At 39.4% G+C, this 20,069-nt stretch overlaps 1 protein-coding gene across 1 annotated transcript; it reads right to left on the reverse strand.

The window, feature by feature from the left end:
* Window positions 1–258: 258 nt before the first annotated feature.
* Window positions 259–7,390, reverse strand: LOC120103868 (DEAD-box ATP-dependent RNA helicase 40-like). Its single transcript, XM_039122999.1, has 2 exons — window positions 5,507–7,390; window positions 259–510 (listed from the first exon to the last, which is right to left on the reverse strand). The coding sequence occupies exons 1-2, from the start codon at window positions 6,866–6,868 to the stop codon at window positions 298–300; spliced, it is 1,575 nt and encodes a 524-aa protein (XP_038978927.1). The 5' UTR covers window positions 6,869–7,390; the 3' UTR covers window positions 259–297.
* Between the last annotated feature and the right edge of the window lie 12,679 nt (window positions 7,391–20,069).

Genomic DNA, 20,069 nt, shown 5'->3' on the forward strand with positions numbered 1-20,069 from the left:
ACACAAAAGTGGCTACCCCTGGACATGAACCCATGCCATTGCACTTGTCAACCTAAACTATGACCATTGCACCAAGCAATGCCCCATTATTGCTAGGTTATTGGCAGAAAATATTCCTAAGAAGCCACATACAGTGTTCTAAATTGTGTACGATATAAACTAGTCCCCAGTTCATGCAGCCTACTTAAGTATTAGATACTTAAAAGGCATAGCAATCTTAGATAACTTCCACAGAGTTCATACTAACAAAAAAAATTAATATCATAACTACAATCAATGTGTCTCATGACATATCTCTTACCATTGCAGTAACCTCGTGGTGCCGGCGATATGCATCAGCTGAAGAGATATTTGGAAATCTGATGAGCCAAACATTCCTAGAGGTGGTCTTAATGCAGCTGGATTAGGAAAGGCAGCATGACTGTACATGTTTGGCAAAGGATGCTGGGGCAACATGTTCAATCCACCTGAATGACCTGGTGGGATAAACTGATGACTCATTCTCATATCCTGATGCAAAATGACAACTATGAGTAGTTAGCACATATAATATAATAGATAAGATATCTAACATGTAATAAAAAAAACAAAGCTAAAAACAGCATCAGACATCAGCTGGCACTCTGATAGTTGGACACAAATCAATGACAAGAGCCATAACCAAATAATGTGGGGTTCAACTTCCAGCATTCCTGGCAACTGTACTATGGAGATTCAGATCCTATTTTGACAACTTCTTCTCAGGTCAACTGCATTCCCTTCCTTTTCTAAAACCTCTTAACTCATAATTCAGTTAATTTAGTTTGCATGGAGGTGATTAACTACCATCACACATGACCAACAAATGTATACAACATCACTATTAATTTATCTCCTACACATGCTCTGACTAAGCTTTCAGAAAACATTAACTTCCTAATCCTTTGCAGTTATTATATGTACATGTAAGCATAAATTTCTAAAAGCTTTCTTGTTGTTGATAACAGGGCTGAGTAAGCAACAAATTCTGCCTGCAGGCTTCAAACAAATGGGTTGCATCTGAGATATAAGTGGTGTGATCAAGGTGGTGGGACAACAGGGGATTCAGATTTCCATATAAGCCCCATCATTATCCTCTCAGATCTTTTAGGAGATGAGCAAACAGAGCCTTTTGAAAGAGATCAGAAGTTTCCATTAAGATAATATATCTGTGATGAGTCTTCAATGAAGCCTTTAAAAGTAATGGCATCATCACAAAATTATAAAGAAAGAAAGGCGCATAGCAAATTCATGTCAGCTTGTCTCATTGCCCAAAGCATCTAGGTGAGTTGACAGCTCCTAATTAGAGCATTAAAGCCTGATAAAAATCAGAATCTAGGGTTTTTATGTAAAATATTGCAATTTGAAAAAATAAAGTTATGTGAAGTGGTGGTCCCTGATTTTGAACTTATTTTCATAAAACAGAAGAAGCTTAGAATGCATCCTAAATCGTATTTCATTTGCATGATTTTCTGCCTTTGTCGGTGTTTCCTAAATGGGTGGGTTGTAGCAACAACACAAGATGATGTTCTCTTTAATCTCACCTATCCCCACCCAAGACCCACATTTTTAGCTCAACTTTCATTAGTAATATCAAGAGCTGTTGAGAGGTTAACTTTGGAGGGTTTTTAAACAAGAAGAAGGTTGAATCAAGTTAGCTACAACCAGCTCATGAGAGACTGATTTAATATGCATCGGAGTCAACACAATGTGAAAAATCAACTTTTTCAAGTACCTCTAGTATGCCATTGTTATTAAGTTAAACAACAGTACTAGTTATGTGGATATTGCCCATGACCTTGGAGCTTGTTATCTAGGTTACAGGACAAATAGGCCTAGCCATAGGATTAAAGGATTTAAGGGTCATAATCAAGATTTAAGACCCTCTGGCCTAACAATTTCAGCAAAGAATTGCAAGTCCGGAGAAAAGTCTGAAGTGGTAGGAGTACCTTTCTATAAATTCTTGACAAACCTCCTGAATTTTGTCTTGTTTGGGCACCAAAGTTGCTTATACAAAAAAGAGAGAATCCTTAGCATTTTCTTATGAATGGAGAGAAAGTGCAAATTAAAGTAGTATTTCATTTAGTCAGGCAGGATGAAGTTTGTAGGGTTAGGCTGAGAGGTGCTCAAGACATGTGAATGTTAAAGTGGAAAAGAAAAAATGCTATAAAGAACATATATGTGTTCTGCCTTCAGGTACATATTTCTGCTTAGGAAGAGGCATTAGAGAGTTCACAGGACTTGGAATGAGAGTAGGATTGGCTAAGCATGATACGCTGGACTATGGAGGGACTTCGCCATTGTGTTCTAATTCCCTGTGAAGTGGAGAAATACTTACGGAGTATTATATGATTAATGCATACCTTGGAGACTTGAGAAAAATTCTATAGAATAACAATCAAGCCTGCAATGTCATATGGCTTGGAATATTGGCTATAAAGAGAGTTATGAAAATAAGTTGCACGTAGCACAACTGAGAATGTTAAGGACATTAAAAAAATACTTTTGTAGCTTTAAAAGCAAAATGTACTTCCTAGAAAAATAAGAGTTTGGCAACAATATCTGGAAAGTATTTCTACAATAAGAGAAGTTAAAAGGTGCTTTCAGGATAAGCTAGAAACCTAGCTTCTCTTTTGCAAGAAGAACTTTGTAAAATGTAGAATCAATACCAAACATGCTCTATGATGGATGCATGGTAAAACCAGAAAGGATAGATTGAAACGAATATATCAAAGAAGCTGGTAGGAGTTGCACAGGATAAGGGCAAAGTGATAAAAATTCATTGACATAGTATGGACATTATAATAAAGATCTAAGGGGTTCTCGTAAGGAGAGGTACTTTAATTTGTTTTGAAGGCTATAGAAAAAAGAGAGACTAAAGGTAACATGGATGGAGGTGGCGAGTAAAAACATGAAGCTTGGTGAAACATCCAAGGTGGCCTTGAATATGAATAGTTGATGTATGACAATCCATAAAGCTGACCTAGGTAGTAGGAAAAAGGCTGGATGCTTAAGGTAATGGTTATGGTTTGAGAGAATCAAGTAATGTTTAGTATAACATATTTTGAAATTATAGTGAATCAGCTTATGTTCGAGTCCTAGATTCATTATGGTTAAGTTGGTTGTCCTTTTAAGTTGGTATACGTTGTTTTAGGGTCATTAAGGAGCCTATAAACATGGATCTATGAAGAATGACAAATTTAGCGACTATTACAAAATCAACCACTATTTTGGATAAGAATAGTTTCTTTTTGGATTTCACATACCTGCCTAACTCTCTCTCTCTCTCCTCTTAGTTCTTGTACTCCTCCATGTCTCCCTCTTCTTCCCTCTATGGCTCTACCCTTTTTCCCTCTAATAATGCTTTATAATTATCTTCAGATGCCCCCAATAGAAAATGGCAAGAAAATTTCAAACCTTAGCAAATTCTAAATAAATTACAGCAAATGAACTTTACAAGCAGCCTTTATCATATCTAGAGCTGCATAGATTCTTAAGATTTGGAAACCATGAAGATAGACACCACTTACAATGCATAACATAATCAATTCCATACCCCATTCAATTTTGTGAGAAATACTAAGGAAGCCTAAATAAAGGATTTTTTAGCAGAAGGTGAAACTTAGATGAACTGCATGAAGATCGTGGAAAGTTGAAAGTTGGATCTTTTTAATTTTATTTAAAGGGGTACATATAAGGCTGCAAATGGGTCGGGTTGACCCCTGATCCGACCCGCTTAGATCCAACCCGACCCGCTTAGATCCGACCCAACCCATTTTGGAGGACCCGTGGGGCCGGGTCGGGTCCTAAAATTAGACCCATTCCATTTTCTAGGTCGGATCTGCGTTTACTGATTCAGACCCGACCTGACCTGATCCGACCCATTTGAAATTTGGATAATTTTGAGTTTTCAATCCTACAACCCATCCTGAATCGATCCGAATCTATAAAATTATTTAGGCCCGCAGGCCGCAGCCCGCGAGAGTGCAAACAAATTCAAGAGGAATGGATGAGTTGACCCAAATCGGATCCGAATTTTTTGGGTTGGGTTCGAGTTATACATGGACCCGACCCGACCGGAATGACCCATTGGATCAAAAATTATAGCGGTGGGCCCGACCCAACCAAACACAATCTTCTATTGGGTTGGGTCTGTGTCCAAAATTAGGACCCGAATAAGAAACCGGATTGGGTCGGAGTCACTTATGACGCGACCCGGCCCGACCCATTTGCACCTCTAGGTACATATAATAATGCTGCCTACTAAGAAATCTTAGGCTGTCTGTGTTGATTCACTTCCCCCTAAACTGAAAACTAACTTCCTTACTATTAACGTGACTTAGAAAATAGCTAGTTAGCCTTGTCGTAAATTAATATTTGATTAAATAATTGTGATGTTTATTGACAACCTCATCTCTAGGACTCATTTTGAACCATTTCGTTGGAACATGAAACAGAACTTTAATCTTTACAAAATTTCATAACAAAGAACCAAAGCTGGTTTTAAACGGGTGGCTCCAAAACTAAACGTAACAAGATGTTGAATGCAGGGAATTGCCTAAGTCCTGATGTGATACATGAGGAGGCAGATGTGCCATGGGGGCTTGGATCCAACTAATTCTCAGCTACCACACACAAGATGATCGTACAATTCATGGTGTCCATCAAAATCTGCTACAGGCTCCCATCACAGCCATCTGCCTCCTAATGCAATCACATAAGGCAGCGAGCTAAACAGTATTCTTATTTCAAATGCAATTTGTGTATCTGATTAAACAGTGATTGCAAAAAAAAGATGCGATGGCAGATAAAGAATAATGATGATGAGATAATGATTGCAAATGGTACTTGTGATAGCAACAGCAGGGACCAATCTCAAGAGCCCAGAAAAGGAGTTGCAGCATTTTAGAAAAGTAGGTTGCAGTCCTGTTTGGTTGTCTTTGAGGTTTCTTAGAAACAGATAATCATAAAACCCGATTTTCTGTAAAACAGGCTTTGTGAAAAACAGAGGCAGAATTTTTACCCCTAAAAAACAAACAGAGGCAGACACCAATTTTTGTAAAACTTGTTTGTCAAGTTTTCATGACCTGCTACTTCTACAAAACCAGTTTTATAAAAAGTAACCAAATTGCTGTTTCATTAAAACTAGACCATTTTAGATTTTCTATAAACCTGTTATAGTAATACTGCAGGAGTATATAACACATCTTAAATTTACAAGAGTACAGAACAAATAAGAGAAAAGATGTAGTAAGGGAAAATAAATTAGATCTTGTATGCTGATTAAGCTATCTGTTTGCAAAGCAAATCATTCAAAATTAAACATCATAAATGAAACCAGTCAGATTATTGTAAATCCAGAGATCAAGGGTGATTTGTTTGTGCACCTTAAAGCAATTTAATGCCCTAGACTGTGTACATCATAGTTTTCACTTGATAAAAAGTAGAACCATAAAAGATGACAAAGATCTGAAGAAAGAGAGATCACCTGTTGACTCCGTGCAAGAGGTTGCTGTGGAAGCATCATTGGTTCTTCCATTCTTCGGGAAGAATAAAATTCTGTTCTCCCTCTTTCATGTTGATCATCATCATAACCCATGTGCAATCCCATAGGCGGACAGACCATTGGATGCCCCAGCTGATTCGGAACTGTGGTGCCACTTGTTTGCTGTTGCCGATAGCTCGTGTCTATTCCCACAGGCTGCAACTGAAGTGAAGAATTCTGCTGTGCACTAACAGGAGATGCCCCACCAAACTGTTGCTGTGGTTGAATTGAATGGCTTCCCACCGGTGATATATTAACCTGAGGAAGTGAAGATGGAAGGTGATGATCCCCGGATATCAGACTGCTTTGTTGTACCTGAGGCAAAGAAAGACCAGCCTGTTTTCCCTCTTGGCGAGTTGCTTCCTCCACCCCTGGGAGCCCAACTTGCTGCCCTTGTTTCTTCTGCTCAAGCTGGTTCCCGATATGTGAACCCTGTGATTGTTGCCCCTGCTGCTGTGCAATTGGAGGCCCCTGTGTGTGCTGGAGTAGCTGAGCTGCAATTTGAAGGCCCTGAGAGTGTGGGACTTGTGACCCCTGTGGTTGCTGCTGTAGCATCATCTGTGACTCCTGCGTTTGTTGCTGGTGAGGAATTTGTGGCCCCTGTGGTTGCTGCCCCTGCTGGTATGACACCTGAGGCCCTTGTGACTGTTGCCCCTGCTGATAAGAAGCAAATTGCAGCCCCTGTTGTTGCTGGCCCTCAGGGCGTGGCATAAGCTGCCCTTGAAGGTAAGAAATTTGCTGGTATGGCATCTGCTGCAGCTGCATGTGTGAGAAGTGCCGAGGGGTCCGCTGCTGTGTAAATTGCTGATTTGACACTTGCTGTGGCTGCTGATATGGCAGCTGCTGGGTTTGCTGAAGCGCCACCTGCTGACCCGACTGCTGAAGTGTCATCTGCTGACCCGACTGCTGAAGTGGCAATTGCTGGCTCAGCTTCTGCTGTTGTTGAGTTAGCTGCCCTTCTTGCTGAAAAACCTGTTGACTTGGCTGTTGTTGCTGCACTTGCTGTCCTGCCTGCTGAACCAATTGTTGGCGAGGCTGCTGCTGTACCGTGCCATTAGGAGGTACAGTGCGAGCAATGGGTATTGGGGCCAAGTTTGGCAAGGAGGCTGAAGGAGGAGGACCAGGCGGCAGTGGGGGGGCTGAGGTAGCTGGCCTCTCATACTGGGTGACATTCGTTTCAGGGTTCCAGTAGTACAAGAGACCAGTGCTTCCATCTATCAGCCCTTTCCAGGGCTTGGGGAGTGCCGGGTCCTCTGGTGCAAATCGTGGGCCGAGTGAAGCTGGAGCCGCCTCTGTTGTTGCCATGCCCGAAGCTTTAAATACTCACAACTAATAATTCTTGAACCCAATCCCCCTATACTTCACCAATATTGGTTCAGTTGAAAACCAGGTCATACAAAAACCATAATCAAGTTTCATGTAGATAATACAGAACAGCACCTAAAATTGAACAACTTTGAAGGTTTGAAAAAAATAATTATGTTTAAATTATTTTTCTGCAAAAAACTATAAGTCCAAATCATTAGTACCACAGATTCTCATACCCATACATCCCTAAAACCTAGAAAATGCAAGAGTAGATCTAATCAACCTAATTTAGAGAACTAAAAGAAACCCTAGAAGCATATGAATCGTATAAGCTGAGACCTGACACATCAAATAATTCAGGCACTTCATTTAAAAACCCAATTATCAACCTTCCCGTTCATCCAAGTAAGAAAAATCAAATGTTCTCTATAACAGTGTTTGCGAGTCCACTCTCTCGAAACATAGAAATCCCTAATCTACTGAAATGCGAAAACAAAAAAAAGGTTTAAAAAATCAAAAAAAAATGAAATCCTGACATCTGACCTCCATGGTACGACTACTTTGCAAGCCCTAAGAGTTCATCGCAAGCATCACAAATTCATCCATCCACATAGCCCTAAACCCTAGAAAACATCGAAGAAATCAGAGCAAACAACAGAATTAATACTACCGAAAAGATGAAACACATCAACCAAGAAACCTTCAATCTGCGGACCGTAACACAGGCATCAAACCAATTCCCCGGCTTTCCAAGCTCCATAAGGACTAAAAAGCTTGAACATTTGAATCCCAAATCCAGAAGATGCGATTAGGAATCGAATAGCTCGTCTCGAACCTTATAAACCACGAAAAAAATGCTCGAAAAAGCTCCTACGAGAGAGGACGAGAAGTAAGAAGAGGTAGAGGAGCTCACCTTCGGCGAAGGACAGGGATTAGGAACGAGATCGGGGGAGAAGAAGCGAAATCCCCGCCCTCCCCTCTCTTCGTTCTCTCGTCCGAGAAATAAAAACCCTAGCTCTAAGCTGTTCTCCCTTTGCTCTCTTTCCCGCACGTGAGCTAGACTCCTTTCTGACGACCTCGGACAAAGCTATCCTCTAGTATGAACTCAGAATTTATAAAGGGCTATCTAAATCCACCGTCCGTTTTCAACCGTGTGAACCCATCTCGAGCGTTCATTTTTGGCATCGCATTTAGAAGAAATGGATGCCTTTGGAGGGCCAAAAGAAAAAAAATGGATGTCTAACTAATCCGTGCATAAGAACTTCTTAGCCCTCAAAATTGTTGCGTTTAATTGGCTTCCTACTTTGCTGCTAATCCATTCATGACTAACTAATGATGGCATACTGGTATTTGCTTATATTTGGATAATTCAAGATTTTTATGCAATGTTTGTCATTTATGACAGTAAATTAGCAGTCGTTGGGAACAGTAATTGCTTTCTTGCAGCTTAAATGCATGGTAGGTTTCATAAGCTATAAAAGCGGGTAAACCTGTCTAAATATTGAGCGGCTAGCTTGAGTTTGAAACATTTTGAGCGGGCTTGGATCTAGATTTTAAGCCCGATAGATCGGGTCGAGCTTGAAATTTGAGCCTATCCATTAAATAGACAGAGCTCGTATTTACATCGACCTGAGCTAAGCCTGAAATTTTATATAATATATAATATATTATAATATAATATGATATATATTATATTATATAAAATAGAATATAAAGATATATTTTTCATCTTCTTCCTTACCTTCTTCACACACCCTCTCCACCCCCATCTTGTCTAGAGATGGGCATTGGGCCGGGCCGCCCATAGCACGGCCCGGCCCGGCACGAAGCGGGCTACAGTAACGGGCCGTGCCTAGCACGGCCCAAAAAAAGGGGCCGGGCTGGGTTACGAATTTCTGGCCCGCAGGCCGAACCCGGCCCGGCCCATAAGGGCCTGGGCTGGCACGATTCGTGGGCCAAGCACGGCACGGCCCGCGAGCCAGCCCGGCACGGCCCATAAGGGCCTCGGCTGGCACGATTCGTGGGCCAAGCACGGCACGGCCCGCGAGCCAGCCCGGAACGGCCCATAAGGGCCTGAACCGGGCCTAGGCCGGGCCAGGCACGGCTCGTCCCCCTTAAAATAAATGGAAATAAAATTTTTTTTAATAAATTAATAAATATTGGGAACTAAGGATTTATTAATATAAAGCCACCTTAATGGTGGGGGGTTTGGCATAAACTCCTACCAGTTTATTAATTTAAATCAAAATGGTACATGAAGGGAGGTTTGGACCTTGGTCTGACCTCCAGAATACAATAAGAAAGGAAAAAAATAGAGATGACTCACTTTAACAATTAAAAAAATAAAAATGTACAATTATAAAAAATTAAGAAATAAAAATAAATGATCAAAATCTTACTAATCATCAGTATTCACTATTCAGTAGTGTTTGTATCATCAAGTAAATAGTACATGATGGAGCTCGAGCAGCATCAGAGGATGTTGTATCATGTCCACCTTTATCTTGAAGTCTCGCCTCAGCATCCAACCAATCTTTGAAGCAGAGAAGCATCTCAACCATTTCGCCAGTCATCCTACTTCTCTTTTCGTCAAGAACACGCCGACCTGCACTAAAAGCGGATTCCGATGCTACTATGGACATCGGCACAGCTAAAATATCGCGTGCAATTGCAGACATAACAGGATATTGATTTTTAACACTCTTCCACCAAGATAATACATCTAGACTCTCTATTTGATTTTCATCATATGCAGACTAAAGATCATTTCGTAAATAAAATTCTAGTTCACTACTTAAAGATGAAGAAGATGAAGATGGACTTGAAGCATGTGTGTGTTTTCTCTGTGCAATGAATAAAAAAATAGATGACGAACGAGAACTACTAGAAGAAGAAATAGAGCTTTGTACGGAAAATCTAGATTCACGAATTTTTTCATCATATATAGCATAAATATCATAAAGAAGTTGTTTTACCTCAATTTTAGCATGTTCAGGATCTTGAATCATATTTTCACAATATGCATCAAGTAAAATTAGTACGCCATTCAATTTAACTCTTGGATCAAATACAGCAGCTAAGTTATGCATAGGACAGATCTTGTCCCAATACTCATTCCATTTAGATTCCATTTGTTCAATAATGGGCATTAAAACATCATCATATCTATGTTCTGTAAATTTTTGACTAATCATATATGCTTGTTGTAAAAATGAACATGAAGTTGGATAATAAATACCAGAAAGAACATTAGTAGCATTATAAAAACTAAGCAAAAAATCTTCCAAAATTTTTTCTTTATTCCAATCAATTTCAGTCAATGTAAAGCCTAATCCACGATCATTAATATATGCACTTAATAAGTTTTTATATGGGTATGCATCATGTATCATGCTATATGTTGAGTTCCAACGAGTAATTACATCAAGTTTAAATTATTTAAAACGTTTACCATGATTTATACATAGTTCCTTAAATTCTTGAAGTCTTGATCTTGAAGCATGAGTAAAAGAAACTGCATTTCTAATTTTTGAAATGACATCTTGAATCATGCCCATGCCAGCTTGAACAGAAAGATTTAAGATATGACATGCACATCTAATATGCAATAAATTTCAATTTAACATGGGATGCAATGAGTCCTTTAATAATGTAACAGCAGAATTATCATTAGATGCATTATCAAAAGTAATAGACATAATTTTATCATTTAATATTATATGAACATGCAGTTTGATAAATGGCATTTGAAATTTGTTGCCCAGAATGTGGAAAATCAAAAGCACGAAAAGCAAGAATACATTTATTTAATTGCCAATCATTATCAATATAATGAGCAGTAATAGCAATAAAACAATTACTACCTACAGATGCTGACCAAATATCAGAAGTTATGTTAGAGGCCCGCCCATGCCGCAGAAAAATTTCAAAAATTTTAGATGCAGCGGAAGAGGCATGCGCGGGATCAACCGTTCATCGCATGAACGTTGTTTAAAACCGTTCGTAGATAGATAAGGATTAAAAACTTTTTAAAAATATTGGAAGATCATATCTTCACCTTGTGCGGGTAGATGATCACCGCAAACTGATGATCGTGATTTTGGATGAAGGTTCGCTTGAAGCCATTCAAGTGTCCGGCCTCTACAGGTATCCACACGAAGCAGGAACCGATCCAAGCTTTCTATCTTTCCGGGGTGCTAGCTCCCTTGCAGAGATAACTTTGATGGCTGATGTCCTCCCTCTCAATCAACCCTTGATTGTGCTTGGGAGGAGGAAGAAGAAGGATGAAGAGAAGAAGAGAAACGAAGCCCCGCAGCCTTCTTTTTCTTCCTTGCGTTGGAACCAAGATGGAGGGAGGAAGAAGGCCGCCACCACTCTTGTTGATCCCTTCTTGCTTGCGGCTGAAAAGAGAGGAGAGAAGGGTGTCTCACGGCTGGAAAGGGAGAAGGCTTCAATGAATTAGGGCGCCTCCTCTTTACCCCCTTTTAAAGCATCTAGGGCTCCTACAAGTTAGGAGCCCTTGACGTTATGCCATGTGGGGCGCCTCCCTTTCTTCTTGCCGCACCAAAGGAATCAAGGAGGAGGGGCGTGATCCCCTCCTTCTTGTGATGCCCTAATTCCTCCTCTAAGGAGGATTAGGTGTCCCTCTTATGGCTTAGTCCTAATCCAATTAGGTCTTAACCAAATCATGAATCAATTGGGTTCAATCTATGCTAGTCCTAATCCAATTAGAACTTGAATGAACCATGACTCAATTGAACTCTTCAATCCTAATCCAATTAGGAGTCATGTTGATTCATTAGATTAATAATTAATTAGGACTTAAGAAATTCTAATCCAATTAGGACTTGTTTAATTTTAGTCCTAATCCAATTAGGACTCTAATTTGAATTCGAAGTCCTAATCCGATTAGGACTCTAGGAATCCGACTCCAAGTATGAATCCAAATTTAATTCAAAACTCCTAATCTAATTAGGATTATAGGAATCCTACTCCAAGTAGGAATCCTAGTCCTACTCCAAATAGAATTCCCAGTCCAAGTAGGAATCCCAGTCCAAGTAGGAATCCTAGTCCTAATCCAATTAGGACTCGAGGAATCCTACTCTAAGTAGGATTCTTGTTTTAAGTCCAATTAATTAATTCCCTTTGTTCCTTCTTCAACTTATTATCAATCGAATTGATTACTTGTGATTCCTAATTACGATTCAACCATCGGATCGGTCAATGCCTCTAGTGTGTGTGACCCCATATGTTGCCCAAGGTGACAACCCAAGAGGGGGGGTGAATTGGGTCTTTTAAAAACTTTTCAACTACTTCTAATCTTTTAGAGTTAATTAAGCTAAGTTGTATGGATGCATAGTGGAATTTAAACTTAGCAAGAGTATGATTCTAATCTAATCAACTATTAAGCAGCGGACTCAATAAAAGATTAGTCTAAGTTTGCCCAAGTATGCAATTCAATACAATGAGTCTTAATGCTGTTATATTGAATGAGACTTGATTAAGTAAATTGAATATGCTTGCAACTAAAGGATGCACGGAGAAGAGTTAAGCAAGCAATGTATCTAAGTAAGTAAGTGAGTGAGAAAGTTAGATAACAAAGAGCATCACAAACACAACAAAAGTATAGTGGTTCGGTGCATCCCAGCACCTACATCCACTCCCCAAGACCTCTTGGGAATTTCACTATAATCCCTCAGATTACAGCCGGTTGTTTTACAAGCTCACAACCCAACTTGTTGTTTTACGAGATCACAACAAACTCGGTCAGTTTTCACAGGCTCACCGACTAGAACCAACCGATTGTTTTCACGGGCTCACAATCCAACCCAGTTGGTTTTCCCAAAGGCTCACCAACCACAACCTTACAATGATTGTTTTCCGGGTTCACAATCAACCCAGTTGGTTTTCCCAAAGGCTCACCAACCACAACCTTACAACGTTGGTTTTTCCTTTGGCTCACCAACAAACCTTAACCCCTTGATTCAATTCCTTGATCGAATCAAGTTACAAGATATTAGAACAAGAGTTTAAATCAAATACAAGCTTCTCACATAAGCAAATATAGCAAATATAAATAAGTAAAGTAAAGAGAAGAAGCCCTCAAACTAATTTGTAGATGGAGGAACTCGGCTTCTTCTTCACTTGATCCTCTTCTGATTTTGCACGAAGTAGAGGATCACCGAGGCAGCACACGGATGGAGAGGAAGCTTTGGGATTCACTTGGATGCTCTTCTTCTCTCTATTTTACTTTGAATGACCCTTTTGTGCTTATGGGAGATTTCCCTTGTAATCTCTTTCAAATCTCTTTCCTAAATGTTTTCTCCTACTTCCATACCTTCTTCCCTAGCTCTCCTCTTGATTTTATAGCTTTAGATGGCGTGGAACCAAAAATATAGCCGTTAGAGACAAAAATAAAGCCCTTGGAGTCAAGAAAAAACTAGCCGTTATGCCTCCCAGCGTGCTAGAGTCGACTCGGCTGAAGCAGGAGTCGACTCGGCTGAAATAGGAGTCGACTCGTGAATAGTAGTCTGCCGGCACTGTAGCTGGGAGTCGACTCCGCACTGTAGCACTGAAGTTGGAGTCGACTCGAGATCACTATAGCGCTGAAAATCAACTCTCTGTCTTTTTGTTTGTTCTCAGTCGGAGTCGACTCGTAGAGTATCGGAGTCGACTCGAGCACTGTTTGTTGAAACTCTAGAGTGCCAGAGTCGACTCTAAACTTTCCGGAGTCGACTCGAGGACTATTCTTTTGAATTTTTCTTTAAATTTGCTCCTCCAACTTGAATTCTTTAAACTTGAAGCTTGGGCCATAAATTGTAGCTTTCTTCCAACTTTTCTTGAGAGCTTTGGAGGCCTTCTTGTATTCTTCCAATCTTGCTATGTTCCTTGCAAAATAAATTCTTTCTCCTTGCAACACAAACATTAGTATTTATACTTCAAGGTTTTGTGATCATCAAAATCAATCTTTAAATCAATCTTTGGGTCATCAGTCTCCCCCTTTTTGATGATGACAAAACTTGGAGTATATGCAATATAAAATATATTGTGTTCTAGAAGTAATGCATAGCTAAGTTGTTTGAAGTAGAAAATATTTATCTTTAAAATATACTTCATGATAATGCTTTTAGATTTAATCTTAATATAATCACCACATAAAGCATTATGAGCATATACTCAGATATTCCTCCCCCTTTTTGACAACATCAGAAAGATAGTGAAACATTAAGCACAAGGATAAGAATACTCAAGTATTTCTTTTTCTTATTGTACTCTGATTTGCATGTCTAATTATTGCAAGAATATGAATCATATAACTCAAGGCAATAATAAAAAAGATTAATGAGCATAGATCAGAGCTAATTAGGATAATTTCAAAGGAGAACACATCGAATGTGATTCCAAGGATAGTTTTCAACTCAAGTGTAGGTGGAATCTTCCTTAGGTTAATTCAAGAAGTACCACAAATGATATTCAAGGAAAGCACGAATGAAAATTTAACTTCTCTTCAATAATAAGTATGAAAGCTTGTTCATTTTAAGATCTTTTGCCCAATATATTAAGTATTTTAACTAATTTTCAGAGTATAAAAGCAATATATTAAGTATGATTGCAAAGTTCTTTTATGGTGTAAAAATATTGTGGCATAAATACTAAAACATGAATTCATGCAATTGATGATATATCTTAGAATATACATAAAAGTCAAAGCTTTGAAGGTTCTTTTAAAGCTCTTTTAAAGAATTTATTCCTTTAAGAAGAAGCACATTTTGGTATATATAATAATGAATTGGCACAAAAATTGAAGTTCTAAAGAACAAGCCAATTAGGACTCATTAGTGAATTCCAAAATAAATTTTCTGAGAGATACTCAAGAAAATTCAACACATTATTCTCCCCCTTTTTCATTAAGTTAGAGGCTCTTAAGATCAACTGTTTGAATTGCAATTTGGTTTATGATTTATGCATAAGATATATTAACCAAATAACAAGCCTCAAGGTGTATTATAAAGATTTTCAGATTTAAATTTCAGAAGATACATATTGGAGAGTATTAGGATCACTTTTCATTTAGTATTCTTTCTCTCTCCTTTAGTTATAGATTTATGCGATTAAGTTCCATAAGATCTCTCCTTCTGAAATTTTCTTTCTCCCCCTCAATTGATCATTCCACTTAAGAGTTTAGAATTTGAAGATAATATTCAATAAAATTGTCAATCTCAAAAATATATTTTCTATAAGTTTCAGCTTATTTTCATAAGACTCAAAGTTTGAGATAAGACAACCTTTATAGAACTCACCTCAAGGTATAAACTTATTATATAATTAAAGCAAGTCTTGCAATATAAGGATGTTCATCAAAATCAATCCAAAAAAAAATCCAGGTATGCATCAAATTAAAGTAATTTTTAGGATAAGATACTGAATATCTAAAGCTCCCCCTGTTGCCCAGAGATGGTAACCCAAGAGGGGGGTGAATTGGGTGTTTTAAAACTTTTTGTCTAATTAAAACAAAACACACAAGTGTATGTGCAAAGGTGAAACTAAAGTTGCAATCACAGTCAAACGCAAACACACAAAGGTTTATAGTGGTTCGGAGCTTCCACTGCTCCTACATCTACTCCCTAAACACCTTTGGGAATTTCCACTATAATCAGCGATTACAGTCCGGTAGTTTTTCGAGTGCACTACCCAACTCGTTGTTTTATCCCGGGCTAACAACGAACCCTACAATCCCCCAATTTAACCGAGGCTTGGGACACCTATTCCTTGTTCCAAGTTCCTTGACTGGAACAAGCACAATAATCAAATGTTTTACAAAGATTTAAAAGCTCTTATGAAAGCAAATATAACAATGAGAAACAATAAAACCGGAAGAACCCTTTTTGCCGTTGGAAGCGTGGGTGATGGTGGTTCTTCCGATGTAGATCACGTTGGCTTGAATGCGAGCTTTGAATGTCGAGTGGGAGTGAGTAGTTGAGCACGAAATCAGATGAAGAAGACTTGAATGCACTTGATTTCTCCTCTTGAAAGCACCAACTCCCTTGAACCTCTTTTTCTTTCTTCTCTCTTGAATGATCTTGTGTTTGGTTGGTGAGAAGTTGTTTTAAGGCACTTAAAAGCTCCTTTTTATAGCCCTACAAGCAATAGATCCGTTAGACACAAAAATATAGCCGTTTGAAATTCAAACAAACCTGCAAAAGTGTGTCAGTCGCGTCCCAGGCACTTCCGGAGACGTCTCCGCTTGAACGTGAGACGTCTCGGCTGTATAAAAATTCTTTTGACGATGTTGGAGTCGACTCGGCGCTTTCTGGGGACGACTCCGAAGAAGAACAGCTTGAATGCTTGTTTTTCTGTTTTTCTGAGAGAGTCGGCTCGGTGCTTTATGGGGACGTCTCGGGTTGTTTATGCTTTATGTGTGGGGACGACTCCGCGATGTCGGGGATGACTCCGACGTGTTATCACCGAAAAACAAGTCCTCTGGAATCCCTGAGAGAGTCGACTCGGCGCTTTCTGGGGACGTCTCAGGATGTTTGTCCTTTATGCGTGGGGACGACTCCACGTCCTTCGGAGACGACTCGCGCGCATCCCTTGAAATCAGCCTTTCTGCCGTCTCTGAGAGAGTCGACTCCGAAAAGTCGGGAGTCGACTCCGACCCTGCGAGACGCCTCGGCAGGTGCCGGGGACGTCTCCAGACATGCTAGTTCTTCCTCTACGTGCCAGAGACGTCTCTGGGACAAACCGGAGACGTCTCGGCTGTCCCTGATCTGTTTTCTTCATCTCAAAAAAATCTTCAATAAATCCTTGAAAAATATGGGAACATGCCTTGACAATTCTTAACAATATTCTTAGTTAAACACCTGAAATGCTCAAGTAAATTGTTAATTATAAAGAGAATTATACTCTAGTATTTTGTATTCATTAAAATCCATTAGGAGGTCAACAATCTCTCCCTTTTTGATGATGACAAAACACTGAGTATATGCAAAAATTAAAATTTAAACATATACACAGTATTTGATCAGATGTTCAAGTGTTGTGTTCTGGTTAGAGCTAGATACAGTCTGCATAATTCAATATAGTCAACTGTCAGTTCTACCCTTATGCATAAGTATTGAACTTAATAGCTCTTTGAGCAATTTTGGCATGTCATCTATCACTTTTAGATTTGAATCAAGTTGAAGTGTAAATTAATGAAATATTGATGCTAAAAACAATTAAAAACCAAATACTTTTGACTCCCCCTTTCTTTTCCAGAAGGACAATTGTCTTAAAGCCAATATTCTTCAATTTTATCTTTTCATTTTGGTGATTCTAGTTCAACTTTCAAGTATGAGTGTAAATTTTGCATTTTGCATTATTCCATATTGATTTTGCATTATATTCCATATTGATTCTACTCCCCCTTTTTGTCATCAACAATGAAGGGGACAAATTTTCCTTAGGTGTCTAAAACACGAGGCCTATTAGAATTCAGCATTCATTTTACTATGAATCAATCAATGATTTCCAAGTTATGCTCCCCCTTTCCAAGTTATTTCCATTAATGAATTCAGCATTCATTTCACTCCCCCTTTGTTTTGGAATTCATTTCAGACCTTTCAAATGCAGTTATTACAGATTGTGCTCCCCCTGTTTAATATGCATTGTTAAGTTGGCAAAATAGTAAAATGATTGCACATTGTCAAGTTTGAACATTTAAAGTATGTTATGACATTTCCATGACACATCAGAATTAGAAACATACACAAAGTTTGATACCACAGAATTAGAAACATACACAAAGTTTCAAAAAGAAGAATATGACATTCATATGGTATTACAATCATTTGAAGTCATTACAAGGATTGATTGCTAGTACAAAAGAAGTTTCAAATAAGCCTAGGGTTTTACAAAAAGATGAACCCTAGATGTCCACAAAATGTCCCTCACCGGCGACCACGCTCAATAGCCCCAGCAGCAGCCTCTATAAATCTATTTATTGAATCCATTAGGGTTCTGAAGTGATCTCCTTGAGATTGATTGAAGGCTGTCACCAGTGCTTCAAACTCATGGGTTGCCCTGTCAATCCTTCCTCTAAGTTGGGCAGCCACATTGCCCACATTGCCTTCAGGGCTCGTCAACTCTTGAAGACCATCTGATATGATCTTCAATTCAGCCTGTATCTCAATTGATCTTAAAGTTTGGTTTGTTGCCACATGAACCAATTCTGACCCTATAGCTTCCATCTGAATTTTGATTTCCTTCAATTGTTCTAGGAGTGCTTCATATGAGGTGCGGATGGGAGCTATCTCAGCAGAAATTATTGATCTCATCTCTTCCCTCATCTGCTGGCACATCATAGATGCTAGGGTGTGCATCTGCTCATCTGATAAGGACAATGATCCACTAGCTGGAGGAGGAGGCACTGAAGTGGATGGTCCAGCCGAGCTGGAAGGTACATCAGGAAAGGCCATAGGGCTATGTGGAGGAGAGAGGTGGTCAGGCTCCTGATGTTGGATCTCAGGCTCTATGGTTTGGGATTTTCTTTTAGAGACCTTAACCCAAGATCCGTCTTTCTTGTGAAACTCCATCCTATGTAATGTGCTCTCATTGTAGTAATCAGTGTTTCTCAAGGGTTTTTCTGGCTCATTTTCAGGGATTGGAACCTTAAAGTGTTTGAAAAGTAGGGTGAAGACCATCCCATATGGTATGCTAAATCTGGAATACCTATGACATATGGAGATGTAGTTTAACATGAGCCTCGGGAGGTTTAGGGGAATCCCTAGCAAGATGTGGTGCATAATGGCTAAGTCTCGCTCCGAAACGAAATTGAAGCGACCGGTTTTTGGGAACAAGACCCTGTTGATTATGCTCAAGAGTAATCTCATTTCAGCATTGAGGTCTTGGGACTTAACTATGTCAAGAGGACCGCAGTCCTCTCTACCTAAAATTAGATTTAGGGCAATCTCCCTTTGGGGATGTGAGGTCGGAGCCTCACCGTATTTGGGTATTTGTAACAAGCTAGATAGGATGTCCTCATTGATTTCTATCAATGTGCCTCGGACATATTCGGTGTACCCCGACCTCCCTAAGGCCAAACTGCTAAATATTTCTCTCATTAGGCCGGGATAGGTTGACATATTTAGGGAACATAGATGTTCCCAACCTTGGGCACGGAGTCTCTCTCCAATAGAGAACCCCTCACTAGCTAGGAATTGGAAATCAATGTATCTACCTGTGGTTACTGTGCGATTCGCACAGGAGGGGGTGACGGTTGGCGAAGCAACTGGAGGAGACGGCGCGGAGGACTCTTCTCTCCGTTCCTCGTCGTTTGCTACTCTAGGACGCCTCCCACCCGTTCGCCTAGCTTTCTTAGGGGCCATTGATTGGAAATCTAAGGAAATGGGGAGAGATTTTGGTTCGATTTGTGGTGGAGAGAAGATGGAGATTAGGGTTTAGGTTTTCGTTGGGGACGAAGGAAGGCAGCTCGGGACGGCTCGAGCTGTTTCGACCTATTTTAAAAACTTTCATTCGGTCCCCGAGACGTCTCCGCGACTAATGTGAGACGTCTCGCCGGGGGGACGTCTCTGTGATTTGCCAGAGACGTCTCCGGCACTGAAAAATTTCAGAATGATTTCCATCTTTTCCCAATTTGTTTTATTCAACCACAATAATCAGCGTGATTTCTTTTGGTGAATATAGAGTGAGCTTGCTTGTGATCCTTCCCCTCAATAATACATCCTATAAAAGTTTGATAATGATTTTTGAATTATCAATATTGAAATGAGGAATGTTTGACCAAATTTCGAATGCCTATGAAGTAGGCTCTGAAAATATCTCCATGAAGAGTCCAAGGGAGGGTAACCATCCTCCGGAAAGTCAAACAATTCGTCATCTAACTTTGATAGATTCATGTTTTCACTTATTAGGCACTAGGTTTGCTATATGTGACCTTGAAGTGTATTATTAGTTTGAGTAGCATTCACATGTATCTCTAGAGCTTACAAAGCATTGCATTACAAGTTCAATCCATTTGCTAGGATCATACAAGCACAAAGCATTCCTTAAAAAGTTGAACCTATCTTTACAAAGGGGCTTTGTAAAGATATCGGCCAATTGATTTTCAGTACATACATACTCAATCATCACATCATTTTTCAGCACATGATCCCTTATAAAGTGATGCCTAATCTCTATGTGTTTTGATTTAGAGTGT

This window comes from Phoenix dactylifera, unplaced genomic scaffold (genome assembly GCF_009389715.1).
Source record: "Phoenix dactylifera cultivar Barhee BC4 unplaced genomic scaffold, palm_55x_up_171113_PBpolish2nd_filt_p 001951F, whole genome shotgun sequence".
Lineage (NCBI taxonomy): Eukaryota > Viridiplantae > Streptophyta > Magnoliopsida > Arecales > Arecaceae > Phoenix > Phoenix dactylifera.